This window comes from Amphiura filiformis, chromosome 5 (assembly GCF_039555335.1).
Source record: "Amphiura filiformis chromosome 5, Afil_fr2py, whole genome shotgun sequence".
Taxonomy (NCBI): domain Eukaryota; kingdom Metazoa; phylum Echinodermata; class Ophiuroidea; order Amphilepidida; family Amphiuridae; genus Amphiura; species Amphiura filiformis.
Window position 1 is genome coordinate 39,403,098 of NC_092632.1, and position 19,722 is coordinate 39,422,819.

The following is a 19,722-nucleotide window of genomic DNA, read 5'->3' on the forward strand; positions in this document are numbered from 1 at the left end:
TTTGGGCCCGGGGGCACTGGTCATTGACAAGGGGGTATCATGCGTGGCCACGAAGTTTCAAATAGCACCCTAAACAAGTATTTACGAGGTCTGAAAATGCAACCCTAAACAAGTATGACAAGTGCAATTTCATACCCTAAATAAGTAATGACATTATTTTTGCCCCCATTAGAAGCAAGTAAATCAGTCATATTTTGACTCTAAAACCCTTCATGATAACTGGGAAAACACAAATTCAAAAGTTCATAACTTTTAACCTTTATTACATACTACATTTGTCTCAAAGGACCCTAAACACTGATTTATTGTACAAGGTATACCCTTTTTCTCAAATTTCCTTGTTTTAGATACCCTATTCACGATACATAAGTACAGTGTCTGATCATGAAAAAAGACCCTTTTTACTTGAATCTTTGGCCACGCATGATACCCCCTGGTCAATGACCAGTGGCCCCCCTGGGGTTTGGGCGAGCAGGGGTGAGCGAGAGCGATCGCTCGCCTCAAACGGCAAGGCCTGAGGCTAGTTTGTTGCCGGGGCTTGTTGGCTTAGGAAGCTGATAGCCAAGCTTCAAGAAATCGGACCAAAGGCTGCATTTTGTACCATGATTAAATACAAAGCTTCTGATGCAAAAACCAATAATTTTCAAACTTAAAATTAAAGTTAAAGATCCAAAGACATATGGCCAAAACAAAATATCGCTAAATAAGTAAATTTCTGAAAATAAGTAAAATTTCAACCTCTAACCTTAGTGATAAAAAGAGCAACGATTTTCTATAAATCACATAATTGAATGTGTCAATCTGCAAATTACCTTGCATTGTCATTTGTTGATGAAATCTTTATCATCAAAATTGAAAAATTGGACGTTTAAATTTAAAAGAGCAGCATAAACACTCGCAACTTTGAGACACAAATAATTTTATCTATCTAGGTGTCATGATGTAAAGATGCAGTGAAATGAACCATATGAAAATATAATGCAACACTGAGTATGATATAGATAATCATTATTGGTAGGTAACAGCTGGAATTCAGATATCGCCCAAACATTCTGATCAGCAATTAATTACACTGATGGACCAGCCTTGGGTTATGTTGACATTTATCAAAAGTAAATTATAATCAGGCATTGAATCAGCAGTGTTTACCTATTTTATAATACACAAATGAATTAAATATTTAAACAAACAAGTAAAACAAAAATAAAACAAAATAACATCAACAAAAAATATAAGGGTGGCAGTCCCCATAGGTTGTCCGAAGATATGCATAGTAAATATTCATGTGAAATATTTGTTCACATTTAAAAAAAATTTCGGCCAAATTTACAAGTTGACCTCAAATAACCTTTGATCTCAATATATATGTGATGTTGAACAACAGTTTTACATAAAAGTTCCCATAATGCAACTTTGGCTCCAGTATGGTTGCAATTGGATGTGAATTGTTCATACAAGACGTACCAGATTTGGTATTTTCAGCCTATTTACAGGTGCATCAGGACCCAAATGTGTGTCCGCCCGGACCGACCGGTTAAACAAATGAACAGTTCATATGAGACCAATTAACTTCTAAACCCTTAAATTGTTGACAGAACACAGACGGATGGACACATGACTTAATGTGATGCCATTAAGATCTTTTCCTTCACGACCTAAAAATGGGGTTAATGCATATAAAAGAGCTTTAATTTGTTCTAGAGTTATGATTTCTTTTTGAACGCCAAATTTTGGGAACTGAGAACGGACTTTACTAGGTTTATGAAATGAAATTTCAACATTATTTTTGGGTCTAAAAGTAGCTAAAGAGCTGCAATTTAAGAGTCTTTCTCAAATGTGGTCAAAGGGGCACTGCTAGGGAGACAGAAAATGGGACTCTTGACCGCTGCACACCCCATACCACCTTTCCAGTCAACCCCACTCATGTGTATTATGCTTTTAAACACTATAGCTGATGCTATCTTCTGTAGAAAGCAAATAAATTGATGTCAGATCTGTAAATTATCAGCAATTCTGTGAAGGAAATTCAAAAATCTGTACTAATTTGACCTCAGATGACCCCTGGTGATCCTGAAATGATTGTTAAAATATTTCCTACATTTTTTCAAGTATTAGTACCAATGAAAATCCAACCATCTACCAACTTTCACGAAAATCAAACAATCTTTACTAACCTCATAGCACCTAAAAAAATGCCACATCCTCCCCCCTTTCTTCTAGAATCATTTCGTCATCAAAATAATATAGAAACTTCTTTTATTTCAGCTTTTATCAAAATTTTATACCAAATGACCATTTTAAACAAAATTATACCAAATGACCCTGATTTTTCATGTTACCCACCCAATGACCCCTTTTTCACCCAATAGAGAGCCCCGAAGTGAGGGGGCACTTACATTACGTGATGGACACCATGCTCAGGTATGGACTCTCGAAACTCACCCTAAACGAGTATTACTCAGCGCATGCAAAACATACCCTAAGCAAGTATTTGCCATTACTAAGAAAGTAAAAATGCATGTTCAGGTTCTTGTTTACGTAGTTTGATGTTTCTTAATGTTTTACCATACGATGTGTTCTGATAGAAGCCAAACATAGCCTATTTCACCCTTTTTTATTTTGCCATTAAACTTTGATACCCTAAGCCAGTATTTTGCTTGGAAAAGTATACCCTTTTTCCTGATTTTTGGTGTTTTTGACACCCTAAACAGGTACAGCGCTGTACTTGCCCAATGTTGAAAAACAACCCTTTTTACTTGTTTTTGTACCCGAGCATGATGTCCACCATGAAATACAAGTGGCCCCCTGGGGGAGCCCCCCAGCCCCGCTGGAATTTTAAGCTTAGCCCCTCCCCCGTCCTAGAATTTTAAGCCTGAGGACAAATGATACCCCGGGAATGATACATGTGTGTTACACTATTTACATAATATGAATACAAATTTGGGATACAAATCAGAAATTTTACTCAGCCCGCCCACAAACAAACATATACAAGAGAAACATGCAAACAACTCACTAAGCCGCTGTACAATAATGATGTGTACCCTGGGGTGGTTAATTCTCATTGGTACAAGTGCCAAATATTGCTCCCACACCCTTTGCCTGTGCCAAAAATCTTTACCCCCTTTGATGTGCCAAAAAGTCATTGCCAACCCCCGTTACACATTTTGAGGGATGAAAATGGCTTTATTGTCAATGATTGTGACAATAGTGCGTACTTATGTTACGTAACGTATGTTACAAATCGTTTACATACTCATAGAACTCAAAAAAATAAAAATGTTATACATTGCTAGCCGTGCAAGGGGGCGCTAGACGGACCAAAAATTACATGCAGGCAGAGTCTGATGTGATTTTCTTAAATTTAATTATGGTCGTACAAATACTGGAAGCCTACCGGTAATGTATGTTTCAGTAACGGATGTTTCATTTAAACTTCTAAAATTTCCACATGTTCTGTTAATGATAGCAGTGCAACAAAATTATTTCACTTTTATCTGGGTATCATGTGCTAATGTTTACTACCTACCAGGTATATATTCGTTTGATTTTCAGAAAATTGGTAACGTAGGTTACTTTCCTTAACCATACCTACGGTCATAGTTCATGGTACTTTGTCTTGCTTTTCTCTAAAATGGATACCCACATTACATTTTCAGTCATACATTTTATTTTCACGCTATTAATTTGACATTAAAAAGGCAAAACATGATACCTAAATTGATAAAAAGGTTATCAAGGGTTAGATAACATGTCAATGTAACGTACGTAGGTTACACGGAGTATTGCGACAAATTTCAATTGTAAATAAATCATCTTTTACAATTTAGGGATGGTTTTTTCCTTGTAGGAATACACTATAAATTACATTTTAATACTATTTCAAGGCTTATTCATTGTGTTCATTTTAAGCACATTACACAAATATGTGAAGTTCATGATTTGCGACATAGGGGTTTTGACCACTCAGCCAACTTCGAAACATCGCCACTTCCAAAATAATACAATTTGAATAATTAAATATTATAGCCTGTTATGTGTTTAAGATATTCCAAGATCATTTCCTTATATTAGGCCTACGATCCACATTGGTACAATATATTAAGTTGAATGTTTGCGACAGGATTTTCGCTGAATTGCTTGTTTTTTGGTTTTGACCCTTGAGCTAAAAATTTCTAAATTATGATTTCCAAATTTGAGCTTAAAGAGCTCAGAGTTTGAGGCTCGAAGAACTGGAGCAGATCCAAATGTGGGGCTTAAGGAACTGCCGGAGAGCCTGAAAAAGGGACCCTTGACTGCCGCACATACCCGTACCACCTTCACATGTGAGTGCCCCCGGCTTTTCGACTTGCCAAAAATTGCTTGCCCCTCCTTTCGGCTAGTCAAAAATGTCTTCCCCCCAACTTGAAATTTTTAGTAGGGGAAGGTGGGGCATAACGGAACACTTAACTTCAAGGATGCTCTGTGACGTCACCATAAGTAATATGACTGTAAAAATTATATGTTCAGTTGAAGATTGTATTTAACTTTAATATACCATTAACCAATATAACTTGAATCTTACAGTTTTTATAAAAATGAAGAAATATTTTCAAAAAATAAATCCGTTTTGCCCCACTATCGGGGCAAACGGAACCCCCCCTATGGGGCAAAACGGCACCCTGGGTGTAAACTTATATCAGTAGTTCCATCGGTAGGCCCTAGGCCTAGTTATATGTAGGCCTATATTCAGTTACAATATTAAGTGGGCCTACCATCTCTGTGGAGTGAGTGGTTAACTTCTTATAGACCTAGTAGGCCTATAATATGTATGACCAATATTTGATTAGAAAGAAATATTAAGTAGGCCTACCCATCTCTGTGGAGTAAGTTAACTTTTAATCATTAATTCTATCTGTAGGCCTAGTTTAATATGTCTATGTTTCAGCGAAGTGTTTACCATGCTCGAGTAGGCCCCTAGATAACGCCTACATTTCCTTGAGTGAATACAAGTTATGTACAATTGGGGCAAAACGGAACCCATCTGTGGGACAACGCCTGGGGCAAACGGAACCCTGTTCCGTTATGCCCCACACTAGGGGTTCCGTTTTGCCCCATACCCCATTTTTTAGGAATAGGTTGCATGCATAATACATTGTAGCATATAGCCCATGCAGTACATACAGCTCAAAGCTAGTACCTTAGTGTTTACATATACACAATTATTTAAGAATCCGATATTAATGAAGTAAAATTTCAGTACATTAAACATCTGCATATCTTACGTCAGACAGGTTGTAATTTTTTGACTCGATCTTGCTCGGATGTCAGTAGATTGTTTCAGATCAAATTTTTGTTGTAAATCTGGGTGGCCATACTTGTGTTCCTCGATATAATTTGCATAGACGACAGTATTGCCAAGGCCTATTTTTCCCGTGGGTCCGTTTTGCCCCGGGGGTCCGTTATGCCCCACCTTCCCCTATCCTTGATTGGAATTTTACCCTCCCATCAGGGCCAGCCTCATTAAATTGAAAAGATGGTATTAAATTAAACCTTTCAACTTCAAGTTCCCGTTCACGTTTCAAAATTCAACCGGAGTCCTCAGACAGTGACAAAAATGCTGGGCTCCTTTTCCTCCACCCCGAAAAACAAACAAAAACAAAACATCATTACAAATCAGTACACATAATTTATTGTACCACCCCTGGCCCCTATAAAACGTTAGCTGGCATTTACCACATCATATTCAGTATTTTGTCAAAAGAAGCTCGAAAGCTGCAGAAAAGACGACTCGAAAGAAGATCAAAAGGTCATAAACTTTTTTTTGTTTTTGTTTATTACAGTCTCTTTTCCAGAGCCTGTCCCATAAACTACACATTCCACATCATATTTTACCGGTATCATTTGCATGCCCAAGAGATTGACTACGAGCTGTCTGTAGTGGGATTTACCAAAATTTCATCATTTCCGAAGAAAAGCGTGAATAAACACATTTTTCACAATGGTTGTGGCTGCTTTTCCTGTTGTTAAACTAGGTATTTTGGCATTTAAGCAAATTAGCAAGCCTATAGCCAAACAAATTGCAGCAGCTGCAAAAAATTCACCGTTTTTACGCCAACATATCTGCATGCGAATAGCAAATTGTAAGTAGTAAATTTAGTATGCACTGCCACTGTACTTGCATTGATCATGTAAGCTTACTGTATACCTGATCTCATGTACCAATACCTTGTGTATTGGTACATGATTCGGCGGGTATACTTCAGCAATAGCGAATAAGTGGTCGTTTTTTACTCTGTTCAAAACGTCACATGTATGTACACCAAATACAGCCCCCGAAATGGTCTACTTTTAGCGTGCCTTAACTCCGAAACAGTTTAGTCAAAGTTAAAAATGCGATCCCCAACCCTTTGCTTACCTTGGACGAATTTGCAGTATTTTCCGCTAGCTCGTGTTGAAAAATGGCCGGTACATGCCCGGTACAAACATAGAAATGGCCACATTTGCTTCAGTCCTGGTATGAATATTTCTTCCGTAATCCAATGGTTGCAACGTGGGCATCACGATGATAGTCTCCTACACAACCAGCTTGTGTCGGCCTGACGCTCGTCGATCCTAAAAGTGAGGACAGCGTGAGCTCTTACCTGCGTAAAAGTCTGTTCGACAAAGGCAATAAGGATGATTGACAGCGCCGTTCATTGGGCGGAGCCATTATATTACAGCAGACAGGTTGCGCTGTTCTCTGACCTTGACTGTTCGTCACGTAGACATACCGTGACCTGGGTACACGTACAAAGCTGGGGGATGCGACTGCGGCCGCCATTTTGACACGCGGTATCTACTCTTCAGAAAAATTACTTTTGGTGACGTTTTATATCAAACAATTTTCGATAACGGATTTCTACTAGGATTTCAATTTGTTATTAATGAAGGTGCATGTAGTTTTGAGGAATAACACGGGATGTTTCGAGTTTTATTTCAACTGGTGGTGTAGGAAGGTGAGTGAATTCGTGAATGAGGCCGGGGATTGAGGTTTTGTTGTTTCAACGATCCGGTAGTAGGATACGAAACGTAGGCTAAAAATGTTTAATGACGCCATGTTTACATGAAAACATTAGCTGCTGCGAGGTCAGTGTCGTTGAATTCTTTACCTAAATTCCTTTCAGGATATTCTGATTTCACTTATTTATGATGTGTACGAAAATTCACCATATAAACTCAAAAGTGTGAATGCAAGCTGTTATTGCTGACAATAGAAACATTGTTGCAAAGTCATTAAAAACAGGTATGTATTACAGACGTTCTTTGGCCGAAACGAGATACAGGCTAGTTAGGCAGTCTAAGCTTACTGTTAGCCTTACAGTTACTAAGCTAAGTTACAGTTACTTATCAATCAAGCATGCATGTCTGCCCCGGCCCTTGCACTCCGTGCATCCGCGGGTATTCATGCTCGTCGAAAATTTCGCGAAATAAGGGGTGTTTTCAAATGAAGAAACACGATTCGCGAAACACACAAAACATGCAAAAAAGGGGTGTTTTTTCAAACCACGTATTCGCGAAATTAAAAGAAAGGGTATTTTCATCGAGCAGCCTACGCGTTTCTGCCAGAAAAGGGAAAATTAGAAATATCGTTCGCGTTTTAGCGAAAATAGGGTATTGTCGAAGGGCAAATAATTCGTGAAATCGCTAAAAAAAGGGGTGTTTTTCCCGTAAAAACTTCGCGAAATGAGATGCAAAAGGGGGTGTTTTTAAAGTTCACCGACAGGCGACAAGCATGAATACCTGCGGATGCACGGAGTGCGGGGGCCGGGATGTCTGCATGACTACCGGTATATCATGATCAATCATGGCATGGCATTGCATGCATGTAAGTTTAAATTTATCATGAACTAAATTTTTAATACTCTTGACAAACTCGAGAAGTCTAGCCACTCGATACTCGATAGGTTCACGTCCATTGTTATTGAAATCTAGTTGGAAATCAATGAACTCATGAAACATAACACTGTACAAAGCAGAAAAGCGGCTGCAGGACCCAGGCAACCTATTGTTGTTACAGTACTGAGTAGTAATCTGTTGACCGCTATCCTGTCAATATGACATCTACATGTATTGGGGGGTTAGGGCCAAGGGGGATCACTCCCATTGTGGCCTGTACACCATGGCACCATCCACGATAATCACCTTTTGAAAAGCACCCTAAACAAGGATTTAACCCTTGGCTAAAAAATGATACCCTAAACAGATAACATGTGCCTGTTGTCACACCCTAAACAGGGATTTGATTCCTTGCATCAACATTAGCATCAGCATTTTTACATACCGGGTACCCTTTTTTGCGTATTTTTTTAGCACATTGCAATTTTGCTACGGTACTCTTTTTTCCAATTTTCATATATTTGACACCCAAACACGATACGCGCGTATCGTGCCTACCCTATCGTGCCTACCTTTTTACGCGTTTTTATTATCGTGGATGGTGTACAGGCCACAATGGGAGTTACCCCCCTGGGGGTTAGAGTTAGGATGACAAGAAAATACCGAGGTTACCTGGCGTCCCTAACCCCCCCCCCCCCAATACATGTAGATGTCTATTGACAGGATAGCGGTCAACAGATTACTACTCAGTACTGTAACAATGTGATTGTGATGAGTTGCCAGTCTGATGAAGCCACTAGTGTAGTGGTGAAACGTCACTAAAATGTGAGTTAAAAACTTCGTTTTTTCGTAGAAATTGTTCAAAATGAACAAAATTTACAGTTGAAAACAGTTCAGGCTCAGAACAGGATCATGTTAGTTAAATGAATATTCTGGGACTAATTGTTCAGACTACTATACGCCAATACGAGCATCAACATCTGGTTCTTTTTGAGACATGATAACCAATTTTGATAGATGATAACCGAGTCTACTCCATTAACGATGTGTGTAATGAATCACACCTGAAAGGGATTGCCCCATGATTTTACTTTTCTGTTGTCACACTAGTTTCTCGATAATAGTTTCTCGATCCCGAGAGCTCAATCGGCACACAATGACAATTGTGTCAAGCGTACAACGCCTTCATTTGTACCACACTCACTTTGGGTATAGCGCTGCATTTCCTGTGTGTGCACAATCGATTGCGCAATCGTGTCATTCCACTAAACTTGCGATATTACGCAGTGTACGCAGTATGTTCATACTCTCAGGATCTAGATACTATATTTTCGGTATAACAGAATTTTTATAGCTAGCTCATCAAAAACTTTCCTTGTCTTACATGTACATGTAAGTGTTTAGAAGACACTAAGACCGAAAAATATGCAAAGCATATGTAGGAAGTATTTCTTATAAAGTGCAAAGTTCACCCTCATTAAAATACTGTGCCAAGTTGCAAAAGGGCTTGAAAAGGTTTATTAGGTTTGTAGAAACTCATACTATATACATTTTATTTTGTCAAAACCAAACATATTTTATACTGACCTGACAGTTTCGTCCATCTTCAGAGTGGTGTTTTTGATCCAACTTCTGTACATTAACAGAGAGCACACCAGATCCCAGAAGTAGATTGTCTAAGGTAACGGGCCCTCTCATATCAGTTCATGGTGTTTAGTGCTCTCTTCCTTATCCAAATTGCTTCTCTGATAAGGCAGGCTCCCAAATTACATTCCTTCTGGAGGACTTTGGCATCTTTCCAGTTGATCACATTCTGTGTTACTTTTTAATATTTGACTAACTCGATATCAGTTTTAGCCAGTTTAAACCAGACAAAAACTGACAAAAACAGGTTTTTTGCCACTTTGCCAGCAAAAACCAAACCCTGATTCCATAAGTGAGCTGAGGATGGAAGGAATGATTTCTGGTGGCTGACCAGATCTGATTGGCGTATAGATGGTCATTCCCACCTAATATCATGAACCTGTGACAATCTATGGCGTTTTTTTGGCATATTTTCTCTTATTGTTCCAAAACTTACTCATAAGTTTGTATTTTCTGTCTATTACACTTACAGTTCATCATTTCCTGGATGTTAACTTGAGAATGCGAAGTCTTGGACTTGGGAAAGCAAAAAGTGTAGAGCCTTTGAAGGAAGAAGCAGCAGTAGAACTTGGAGCAAACATAATCAGTGAAGTCTTCCTCTTTTCTGTTGGTGCTGGCACAATAGCTTATGAATATTATAGACAAGCTAAAAAGTCAAACACAAGAGAAGAAAATCAGTTGCAAGATATAGATGAGCTACAATTGAGAGTAGAACAGATGGGACTTCAACTTGAACAACAAAGTGCTGAACTGAGAGAGCTTCAGAGATTGGTGCTAGCAGAACCTTGGAGAAAAGAGCATGCTAAACAAATTCAGCAAGGTGAAAAACAGAAAGATGCCAAAAAGTGATGTAACGTGACTAATATCAATGTGAAAACTGAAATTGTAATATTACAACTGCTGCTGTCACACTTCTTTGTACTTAATTTGCTTTGCCATTTTGTGTGTGCATATATGTGCATGTTGCACAATCTGTTATACAATTACATGTATGTTACACCCCTCTGGATATTTCTCAGTTCCATATAGGCAAAATGTACAGTGCGCTGCCTTCCAGTAACTAATTCGCAGTTATTTAAAACCTATAGAAGAGAAAATTCAGATTTGTTTAAAAACTAGTTAGTACAATCTGGTGGTGCACAAATTTGTATTGCTGTTGGCAATATATAGGCCTACACCTTTACAGATGTCGATTTGTACCTTAATTCCATCCCACAAGGTAATAGGCATATTGCATAATAATGAATTTCGGTACAAATCAACATCCGGTAGAAGGTTGAAGTTACTTAAAACCAAATTGTTAACATTATTCGCAATAGGAGGATCATGGTAAGATTAATTAAGATTTTAATACCTATAGACATGTTAATGTTTTCACATGTACATCCATTTGAAAAGTGATTATAATTTATCCATACATATTGTATATAAATTTGCTAGAAATGCATTTCAACCATACCATAAAAACTCGATAGTTAGCATATGTGCTTACTATCGAGGCCTTTTAAAAACCACGAAGATCCCCATCCACAAAAGTGTAAAGGGTTTTGAGCAAATCATCAATAGTTTTATACAAACAAGTACATGTAAACCTGCAAATGTGTGTCTCAACCCATTAGCTCAGTAGATAAAGCACCGGACTTTGGTACAATTTCATGTTTTCAAAAGCACCTAATAGGAAGCACATGCTAACTATCAAGTTTTTACAGTATGTAGAATTGGATTACAGATTATAATTTAAGTCAAGATGGGGTTATTATGCAGCTGAGATTCTCAATCATGAAAATGTAACCATTTTGAGTAATATGCCTTAAGGGTATGCCAAAGAGATTGGAATACAGGATTGTAGCATAACACACACCCACACAGTAGTAAACATACTTAATGTACCGTATTCGTTTCAATAAGCGCCCACAGCCCACACCCCAATAAGCGCCCACCCAGTGTATTTTCAATTTGCTTTTATGGGGCCCATTAATGTTGAAGTGACTGATAGACGTTGATACAATGAAATAGCTTGAGGATTTGAAGTCCTATGTAATTTGAAGTCCTTGCAATACATTTACTGCATCAGAAAAGCTACTACAACATCTCGGGACCCTATTAATACATAGGTAAATTTGTCTCTAATAAAAGCACTTGCCCCTTACAAAAACATTAGGCAAACCAGGTAAAATATAAGCGCACACCCAAAATGACTTTGTAAAGTGCCCTGGGCGCTTATTGGAATGAATAGGGTAATACATGTACATATGTGTGATTGTTATTAGAAATTATGTGATAATGGTACAAACTTTTCCATAGATTAACAAAAGCATCTCGTTGCCTTTGGTCCCATATAATTTCTTGTAGTGAACTTAATTTTTTTTACCTTGTATTATACATGTATGTTGTGTAACTTTTTAAAAAAGATAAGGAAAGAAAGTATTACTGACAGTAAAAATATTAACTCAAAAGTAGATCAAATTTCTAAATAAATAAATAAATGTAGACATTTATATAGCCCTTTATGCCGTAAACAGCCTCTAAGTGCTTTACATTTATTCCGCCGTCATTAGAATATGTCGGAACCACGTTTGCAGCCTACAAGTGGCGCAGGGTCCATCAGTACAACGACTGTGACTACCCTAACAGCTTCCCTGTGCACCTGGGTGGGGTGAGGCCAGCGAGGCAGAGCGCCTTGCCCAAGGGCGCAACACGGTGGTGGGACGGGAATCGAACCCACGCACGCCGAGCAAGCTCTCAGATTATGAGTCCAAGGCCGTAACCACTGAGCCACCGTGCCCTCACAATTAATGCTGATGATGAGCCCTGAAAAGTTTATCTCTCCAACCTTTTCGCAAAATAGCCATAGGCTACGTTTTTTTCACCAAATTAAGCTATGCATAACGTGTGATTTTTATTTACTGCGTTTTTAACCTACATGTAGTATAAAAGGCCCAGCATGTAGGGCTACATGGTAGAATGGCTTTCATATACTTAGGCGTGAGGGTTTGAGAAACAAGCATTTTTTTACCCATCAAGCTACTGAAGCCATACAGGTTAAATCGTATTCAAATGATGGGTAAACCGTTTATAACTCAAACCTGATCAACACTGCTCATCATAAAATTATTCAAACATGTATATCGCTCATTCTACAAAATCCGGTGCCAATCCACTATAAAAATTGAAAAAATAAAAGTTGTTCAAAAAGAACTGCTTTTTGTGTTTTTTAAGAGTAAATGTATCACTAGTTTCAGATGTAAAAAATTGCCAACACCACTTGCATATTTTTCTTTCAGGAAGTCATGATGTTTTTTAACACTAAAACTCAATGTAATGTGAGCTACGTTACCCACTACAAAAATGGTTTTACTCAATCCAAGGTCATAAAATGCAAACTAAAGATCACTTGAGTGAAATGTAAAACAGATTTCACCATTTCATAGAAGTTTTGAAGATGCGTAAAAGAGTGTGTAACGTAGCTCACAGTAACATAGTTCACTGGTTTTTAATGTTTTTAATGTGATTTGCGAACATTAGAATGTTATGTCGGTTAATTCTAATATAAATGGGGTTCGACCACTGGTAGCTTTCACATATTATTAGGAAGTACTTGTAATACAAGTGCATACTATAGAATCCTGGTATAACGTAGCTCACCAATCTTAACATGGTCGGTCGAAATTTCAATGTTTACAACATTTCTATGCCAAAAATGCTACAGCATCACGATTTTTACTGTGATTTTAAAACCTATGAGTGTTTCCTTTCAAAAACCATAAATTACATTGATACCTCTGTTTTACTTCTTTCCAATAAGGTGTGTTAAAAAGGGGTAACGTAGCTGACAGCGTTGTAGTGGAAAGTGCAATTTATTTTAGAATTACACAAAGACGTTTTAATCACTAAAAAATAATGTTGATAAACAATATGATGGTGCGTTATCTAATTAAAAAACAACAAATATGTAAAGAAATCGCATTTATTCAAAGAAAATATTCAGGGTTAGATGTGACACTTGAGCAGTGGAAACGCATTTTTAGCGATTTTTGAGCCTTTGCAAGGGTTAATCAGGCTGAAGAAAGCATTTAAAGTATGGAAAACTATATATGTCTGTGTAGATCTCGTTGAGTTATACCAGAAAAACAACATATTTGATGCCCTAAATGCTCGACAAAGTGTTTGTGGACCAAAGAATGGAAAAAAGGCTATTGGCACCGGATTTTGTAGAATGAGCGATATGCTATCATGATCTGATCCACTCAGACCAAAGTTGTACATTGTGAAAATTGGGTTATTAACATTTTTAACTTATCACAAAGTTTTGATTTAAACCTTTTACTAGAACTTACTTTTACAACTTGCTATGTTGCATCTGATAAACGATCTGATAAAACTTTTTGGTTTTAATGACTGCATAATTGCAAGCCTAACATGAGACTGTATTAAGGCAGCTGTGTACTCTCAGACATGCATGTAGTAAAAGTGCCATAACTTTGCAATTATTCACGCAAGACATATAAAAGTATACATTTTTATAAAGGCAAGACATCAATGAATCTCAATATAAATACAGATTTGGTGTAAAAATAGCAATTATGAAGAAAATCACAAAAACGTGAATTTTTGGCAATTTTTGTTAGGTACATCATAACAAAAAATCACTCTTTCCAAAAATGGTTTTGGTGTTTTTTCGTAGTCTTGAGGCACCATTCCAAAAACGGTTTTTTTAGTTTTTTGATATTGGCCTTATTTTTTGAGTTATTGACCATATAAGGCATCAAAATTAACTTTATAAAATTCACAAACGCCTATTTGCACAAAATGATGCCCAAAATCGGAAATAGACCAAAATATAAGAAAATGAGAAAACCGTTTCTTAAGTCGATCATGCTTTTTATGATGAGCATAATTGCTTACCTATAGATGCTGTATTTATTGAGTTATCGTGTACCTAAATCGTCATTTTACCGAGAAAATGAACATTGAAATAAAGGCCTTTGAAGTTTAAAGTGGTCACATTTTGCACTTTGATCGAAGCTCACAGGAGAATGCGACATTTCTCGCTTTTTCTACCTTACATTACGTAAACATCGGGTAAATCCACAGCCCCTTGAGAAGTTTGGGTAAATCTATTTATATCTTGATGTTTAAATCGGGGGAAAGAACTTGAAAAAATTCACATTTTATCAGCTAAAACGGAGCCATTTGACCGCTAGGTTTTTGTGAAATCAGTGCTTCCGTGGTGCTTCCATAAGATGCGCCGCAAGATGCAGATAAGCGTTGCGTATGCGTATGCGTATCTGTGCGTTAACAAATTACGCGACTACAAAACGCGACGCGTTGTTGTTGCGCCAAGCGTGTACCCGATGGTACAACAAAGAGTTTCTTTCCTTTTAAATTACGGAACGAGTGAAATAGTGAAATAAAATCCATAAAATAGAGCAGTTTGAGTTTACAAATCTGGATTTTCTTTCCTTGTATTTATAAAAAACATAACAAAGTAAATGCATTTCAAAAAAGCTCAATTTCGCGAAAGAAACAATGTCTAGAGTACACAGCCGCGTTAAACCTTAATGTAATGCAATTTTGCTGTTATCTTTTTCAATGCATTATATGGGTCTGGGGGAAATACTGTCGTGTATTGCATTTACCCATTTTAATGATATAAAGAGGGCCATGTTTCAAATGCCTGTATGTAAAGCTATAATAAAGTGAAACCCCTTCAACACATAATCTGTTAACATAAAAGATCTGATAATATAAAATGTATTTTTAAATACATTTAAAAGGACTCACTAGCATATACTGTATGTCAAAACATTTAAAAGGACTCAAGCATTTAAAGTCTGCACAAAAAGTAACGCAGCTGTTATAAATAGGCCTATAGCTCCAGAACTAATAATTGTTTCCACAATATTTCTGCATAGAAAGGATGATTTATTTATGCGCATTTTGATACCCCATTTGTCAAATGTTGTTCAATATTTACAACACAGTAGTGCCTTTGAAGAAAAATACCAGAATTTCAAAGTTGCCATTTATGTGGTTATTAACGCAAGCATCAATATTGTGGCACGTAAAATTCTCCATTATCTTGGCGCTGACTTCAAATCAATACAAATAGCTGCAACTTTTAAATTCGGGTATTTCTCTTTAAAAATAAACGAAATTGGACAAATGGGGTATCAAAATGCACATAAATAAATTATCCTTCTTTCTATGTTGAAATATTGTGAACACATTTATCAGTTCTGAGTGACGCTATATTGGCGTATTTATAACAGCTGCGTTACTGTTTGTGCAGTCTTTATGTACCTCATTCAGCATGAAGTTATTTTATTTTTCAAACTTACACGTATACAAATTTGAATGAAAAAAAGAGTGCATTTTAAGTGTCAAAGGTTTACATAGACTTTTCTCTTGAAGCATGCTAATTATGATCACAGCGAGTGACTGTTGATCTATCACAAGTACTGTAATGAGTCCATAACATGTATGAATCGCTCCCAAGGAAGAAATAACCCAAATGGGCCACTTTTGAAATGCTCTCTTTTTCTAATCGAATCGGTATAACTTTATGAAATGACTTCCGACTGATTTGCTTGATCACATCACATACGCAGAATAAAATAATCCATCTATTGATTACTTAATTTGGTAATTTATGTTTAGCGTCTTAAGATATTGCTTTTCTTTAAGCGTATGGATATTTTTAAAATGTTTTTTCCTTCCCATTTGTGACCTGCTACTACAAAATGAGCGTAACATTGCAAGTTGGTAGTTTCGAGACGTTCTGGCTGCTGCGTTGGTGCTATTTGTTTCACACACACCTGTTCAAGCCAGAAATATGTCTGTATGTCCTTTGTGAATGGGGCACAATGGTCCATTCATGAAGGACATACTACTGGCTTGTACAGGTACGCAGCAAACAAAGAACATGTCCCAGCAGCTAGGATGTCTCGAAACTGCCAACTTGCGACTTTACGCACATTTTTTTGGTAGCAGGTCACATTTTAGCTTGTGTGTATACAATGCACAAAAGAATTAAAATACCAGTTTTGTTCACCCCTGTATTTTTATGCTAAACAAAGACAAATATGTCAAAATTAAAAAAGCAGGCAATACCTGTACTCTTTAGGTCTGATTTAAGACATTTGTTGAAATTGGGTGAGAATTAAAAAAAAAACAAGGAAGGAACAAAATCAAAAGTTGTACATTCATGGTTTAATCAATGAAATCATGACACTTGCTAATCAAAGGAAAACATGACGCTAGTTCTCTTGTTCAAGAATGCTTTGTGTAAAAGTCAATAGGGCATGCAATGGAGCAAACTGCAACTTTTGAATTTGCGTCTTCCTTAGGTTTTGGATCTTTATTTCTTGACCGATTTCAACAAATGAGGTCTTTATCCGAGCTATCGTGTGCAGTTGCTGGCTGCTGGTTCCAATTATGCCATATCCGTCTTAGGAGCTTTTAGGATATACATGGATGAAATAACTGGTACCTTTTTGTGCACTGTATGTATCTCAATTTCACAATTTGATCAGATCATGTCTAAAACGTTTTTTCAAATAATATCCCAAATGTTTCAAGCGTATTCAGTGTTTTGTAGGATTGATTTGTAAAATTTCTTTACATACCAACAGCTGTTGTAATCATGTAATATTTTTTTAATTAAAAAAACGTCAAAAAAAAAGTAACATTGTGTGATATTGGTATTTTTAGATTGTCAAAGGTTTTATGTGTTAAATATCCAGACCTTTCCAACCATTTGGGAGTAACAAAATCATAATACCTACACACAGTACAGAATTTATGTGCCTTAAATTTGTAGTCCCCAGTTGATCTATTAAGACTTGCAACCTGGGATTGGAATCTGATCATTGTTCCCTAAATTAGGTCATACATGTTGTAACATGTAAAGGGCCTACTCTTGGTAACATATATCTAATCATGGTTGAGTGATGGTAGATTGACTTGAATATTTGGATCAGGAAACTCAAAATCTGTCCTCCAAATCCTATCTAAACTATTTTTAAATTCAAAATTAATATTTACCAATGCAGGTAAATCTTTGTTCACCTTGTTGGAGTAATATGTGACATGCCAAGAGGAATTAATTAGTCCAATGTCACTAATTATTGAAGTTGACCAATAGAAACAGGCGATATCGAGGGGTCAGTGACACAAAGACATAACTCCATTTTGGCCATTCTGAGAAAAATGAGTTTGAAGATAATGGTTCACATTGACTTATGTAGACTGTAGTTAAGTCTATGTTTCACTGGACATTGATTTCAAGGGGTGCTAAATGGAGTTACTTCAATGTGCTTATTGGAAAGTGCTCACCACATTTCTGAACATTTTGATATCAAAATCTCATTTTTGCAAAATATGGAGTTACGTCTTTGTGTCACTGTCCCACTTGATATATTCTTAGGGCGTGTTCACATTACACAATGTGGGTTCGTACCTAGGTAGTGAAGTGGTGTCGATCCACATCGAATCCATATTGAGTTCGAGTTCACACTACCAAGCTAATCTACATCGAAAGTGGGTTATGACTAAGTGGAGCGAATCCACATACCCGGATGTTAGAACGACACGGAAGTAAAGCACCGTTACCACGCAGCATAGATACCAAATTTCGTAAAGCCATCACCCCAGAGAAGCGATTAGCGGTAACATTGCGGCGGTTATCGACCAACGCCGAATACAGAACCATAGGCCATTTATTTGGGATTGCCCGTAACACGGCCTGTCTGATCGTAAAACAAGTAATTTATGTAAGCTTATGTTGAGCATGCTGTAGACTGAAATATTTTTTAGCATCTAAATGTCATGAAGTCAATTTCCAGTGAATACAGTTCGTTTTGTTCTATTGATGTTCACCATTTCAGCCCGTACGACCACAGCCACTTCCGGTATATGTGGAGTCGATCCCACATTATCGCGTTCACATTACGAAATTTAACCCACCTCCTAGGGTCCACATTGTTGATGTAGGGTCGAATCCACTTACTTTGTGTTCACACTACATGGGGAAGTGGTTTCGATGTAGGGTCGACTCCACGTCCCTACATCAAAAGTGCCTGATGTGATCATGCCCTTATTTCATTTTTAAAGTTGCAGAATCACTCATAAATTTGTAACCAGCAGTCTGATTTGAATGGGGATTAGACCATACTTTATAAAGTGTGAATGAATAATGGACAAAAATCAAAATTAAAAATGATCAATATAGGACTCATTCCTCTTAATCGTCACTCAATGGAATTAGCACTGTGTAATCAAAATTGTGTAGAACTAAAACATGCACTAAAAAGATTCATATTGTTGCTGCACACAGAAATGCTCTGCTGCCCAGCTACTTCAATGGTACTTGAGAGTACCTGTATGGGTACTCTATAGTACACAAATCGGGTACTGCACTGGTACTCTAGAGATGTAGCTGGGCAAAAGTGTACCTCTGGGGTCAGCAGCAATATGAATCTAGTAGTGTGTCATAATTATAGTATTGTACACAAGGCAGCCATCACATTTCCATAAGGTATATTGCTGATAGCGATTTATAGGCCAAAGTGATGCATGCTGGGAATGAAAAGGGCTTAAATTCGCTGTCCCGGGTATCAAATTTGATAGCTTTTGAGCCCTTACCAATCCCAGCCTGCATTATGTTTGCCTACTGATCACTATCAGCAATATACCTTATGGAAAATAGCATGAACCTTCTGAAGTTGTAGTCAGCAGGGCGAAAACCGCAAATCGCTAACTATACTGCTGTCATTCTCAATGAAAGCTTTGCTTTCCACAATAGGGGTCAATCATCAACAGAATCCAACCAAAGTATAAACAAACTAACAATCATTTGTTATTTCTATTTATTTCATTACACTTCTCACATCCATATACTCACACAATGGATTTATGTACAATGTACATCCCATAATAGGCATTGGTGGTAAGGTAGATAAACTATGTACATATTATACACTTATAAAAATATCTCTTCACAATCATATTAATTGCTATTTATTTACAATATACACAAATTAATATTTTATTTTGAATTGGAAGCACATTTCTTTCGCTGTCAAAAGGTAAAGCTCTGATGAATTTTAGCATATTGATTCTTGCAAAGATTCTCTCCCCCAAAACAAAACATTTTGGAGAATAAATTTCGTTTCACCCAATATTGCCATTGGAATTCTGTTACATTATTTTACAGATGTA

The 19,722-nt window shown here is 37.1% G+C and overlaps 1 protein-coding gene across 1 annotated transcript; it reads left to right on the top strand.

Moving 5' to 3' along the window:
• Window positions 1-5,920: 5,920 nt before the first annotated feature.
• On the top strand, window positions 5,921-11,974 carry LOC140153104 (optic atrophy 3 protein homolog). The gene is made up of 2 exons (XM_072175734.1): window positions 5,921-6,122; window positions 9,974-11,974. The coding sequence occupies exons 1-2, from the start codon at window positions 5,981-5,983 to the stop codon at window positions 10,348-10,350; spliced, it is 519 nt and encodes a 172-aa protein (XP_072031835.1). The 5' UTR covers window positions 5,921-5,980; the 3' UTR covers window positions 10,351-11,974.
• Window positions 11,975-19,722: the final 7,748 nt, after the last annotated feature.

Coding starts and splice junctions, on each gene's coding strand:
- LOC140153104 (XM_072175734.1), top strand. CDS start 5,981: ATGGTTGTGGCTGCTTTTCCTGTTGTTAAACTAGGTATTTTGGCATTT. Junction 6,123..9,973: donor CTGCATGCGAATAGCAAATT/GTAAGTAGTAAA, acceptor TTACACTTACAG/TTCATCATTTCCTGGATGTT.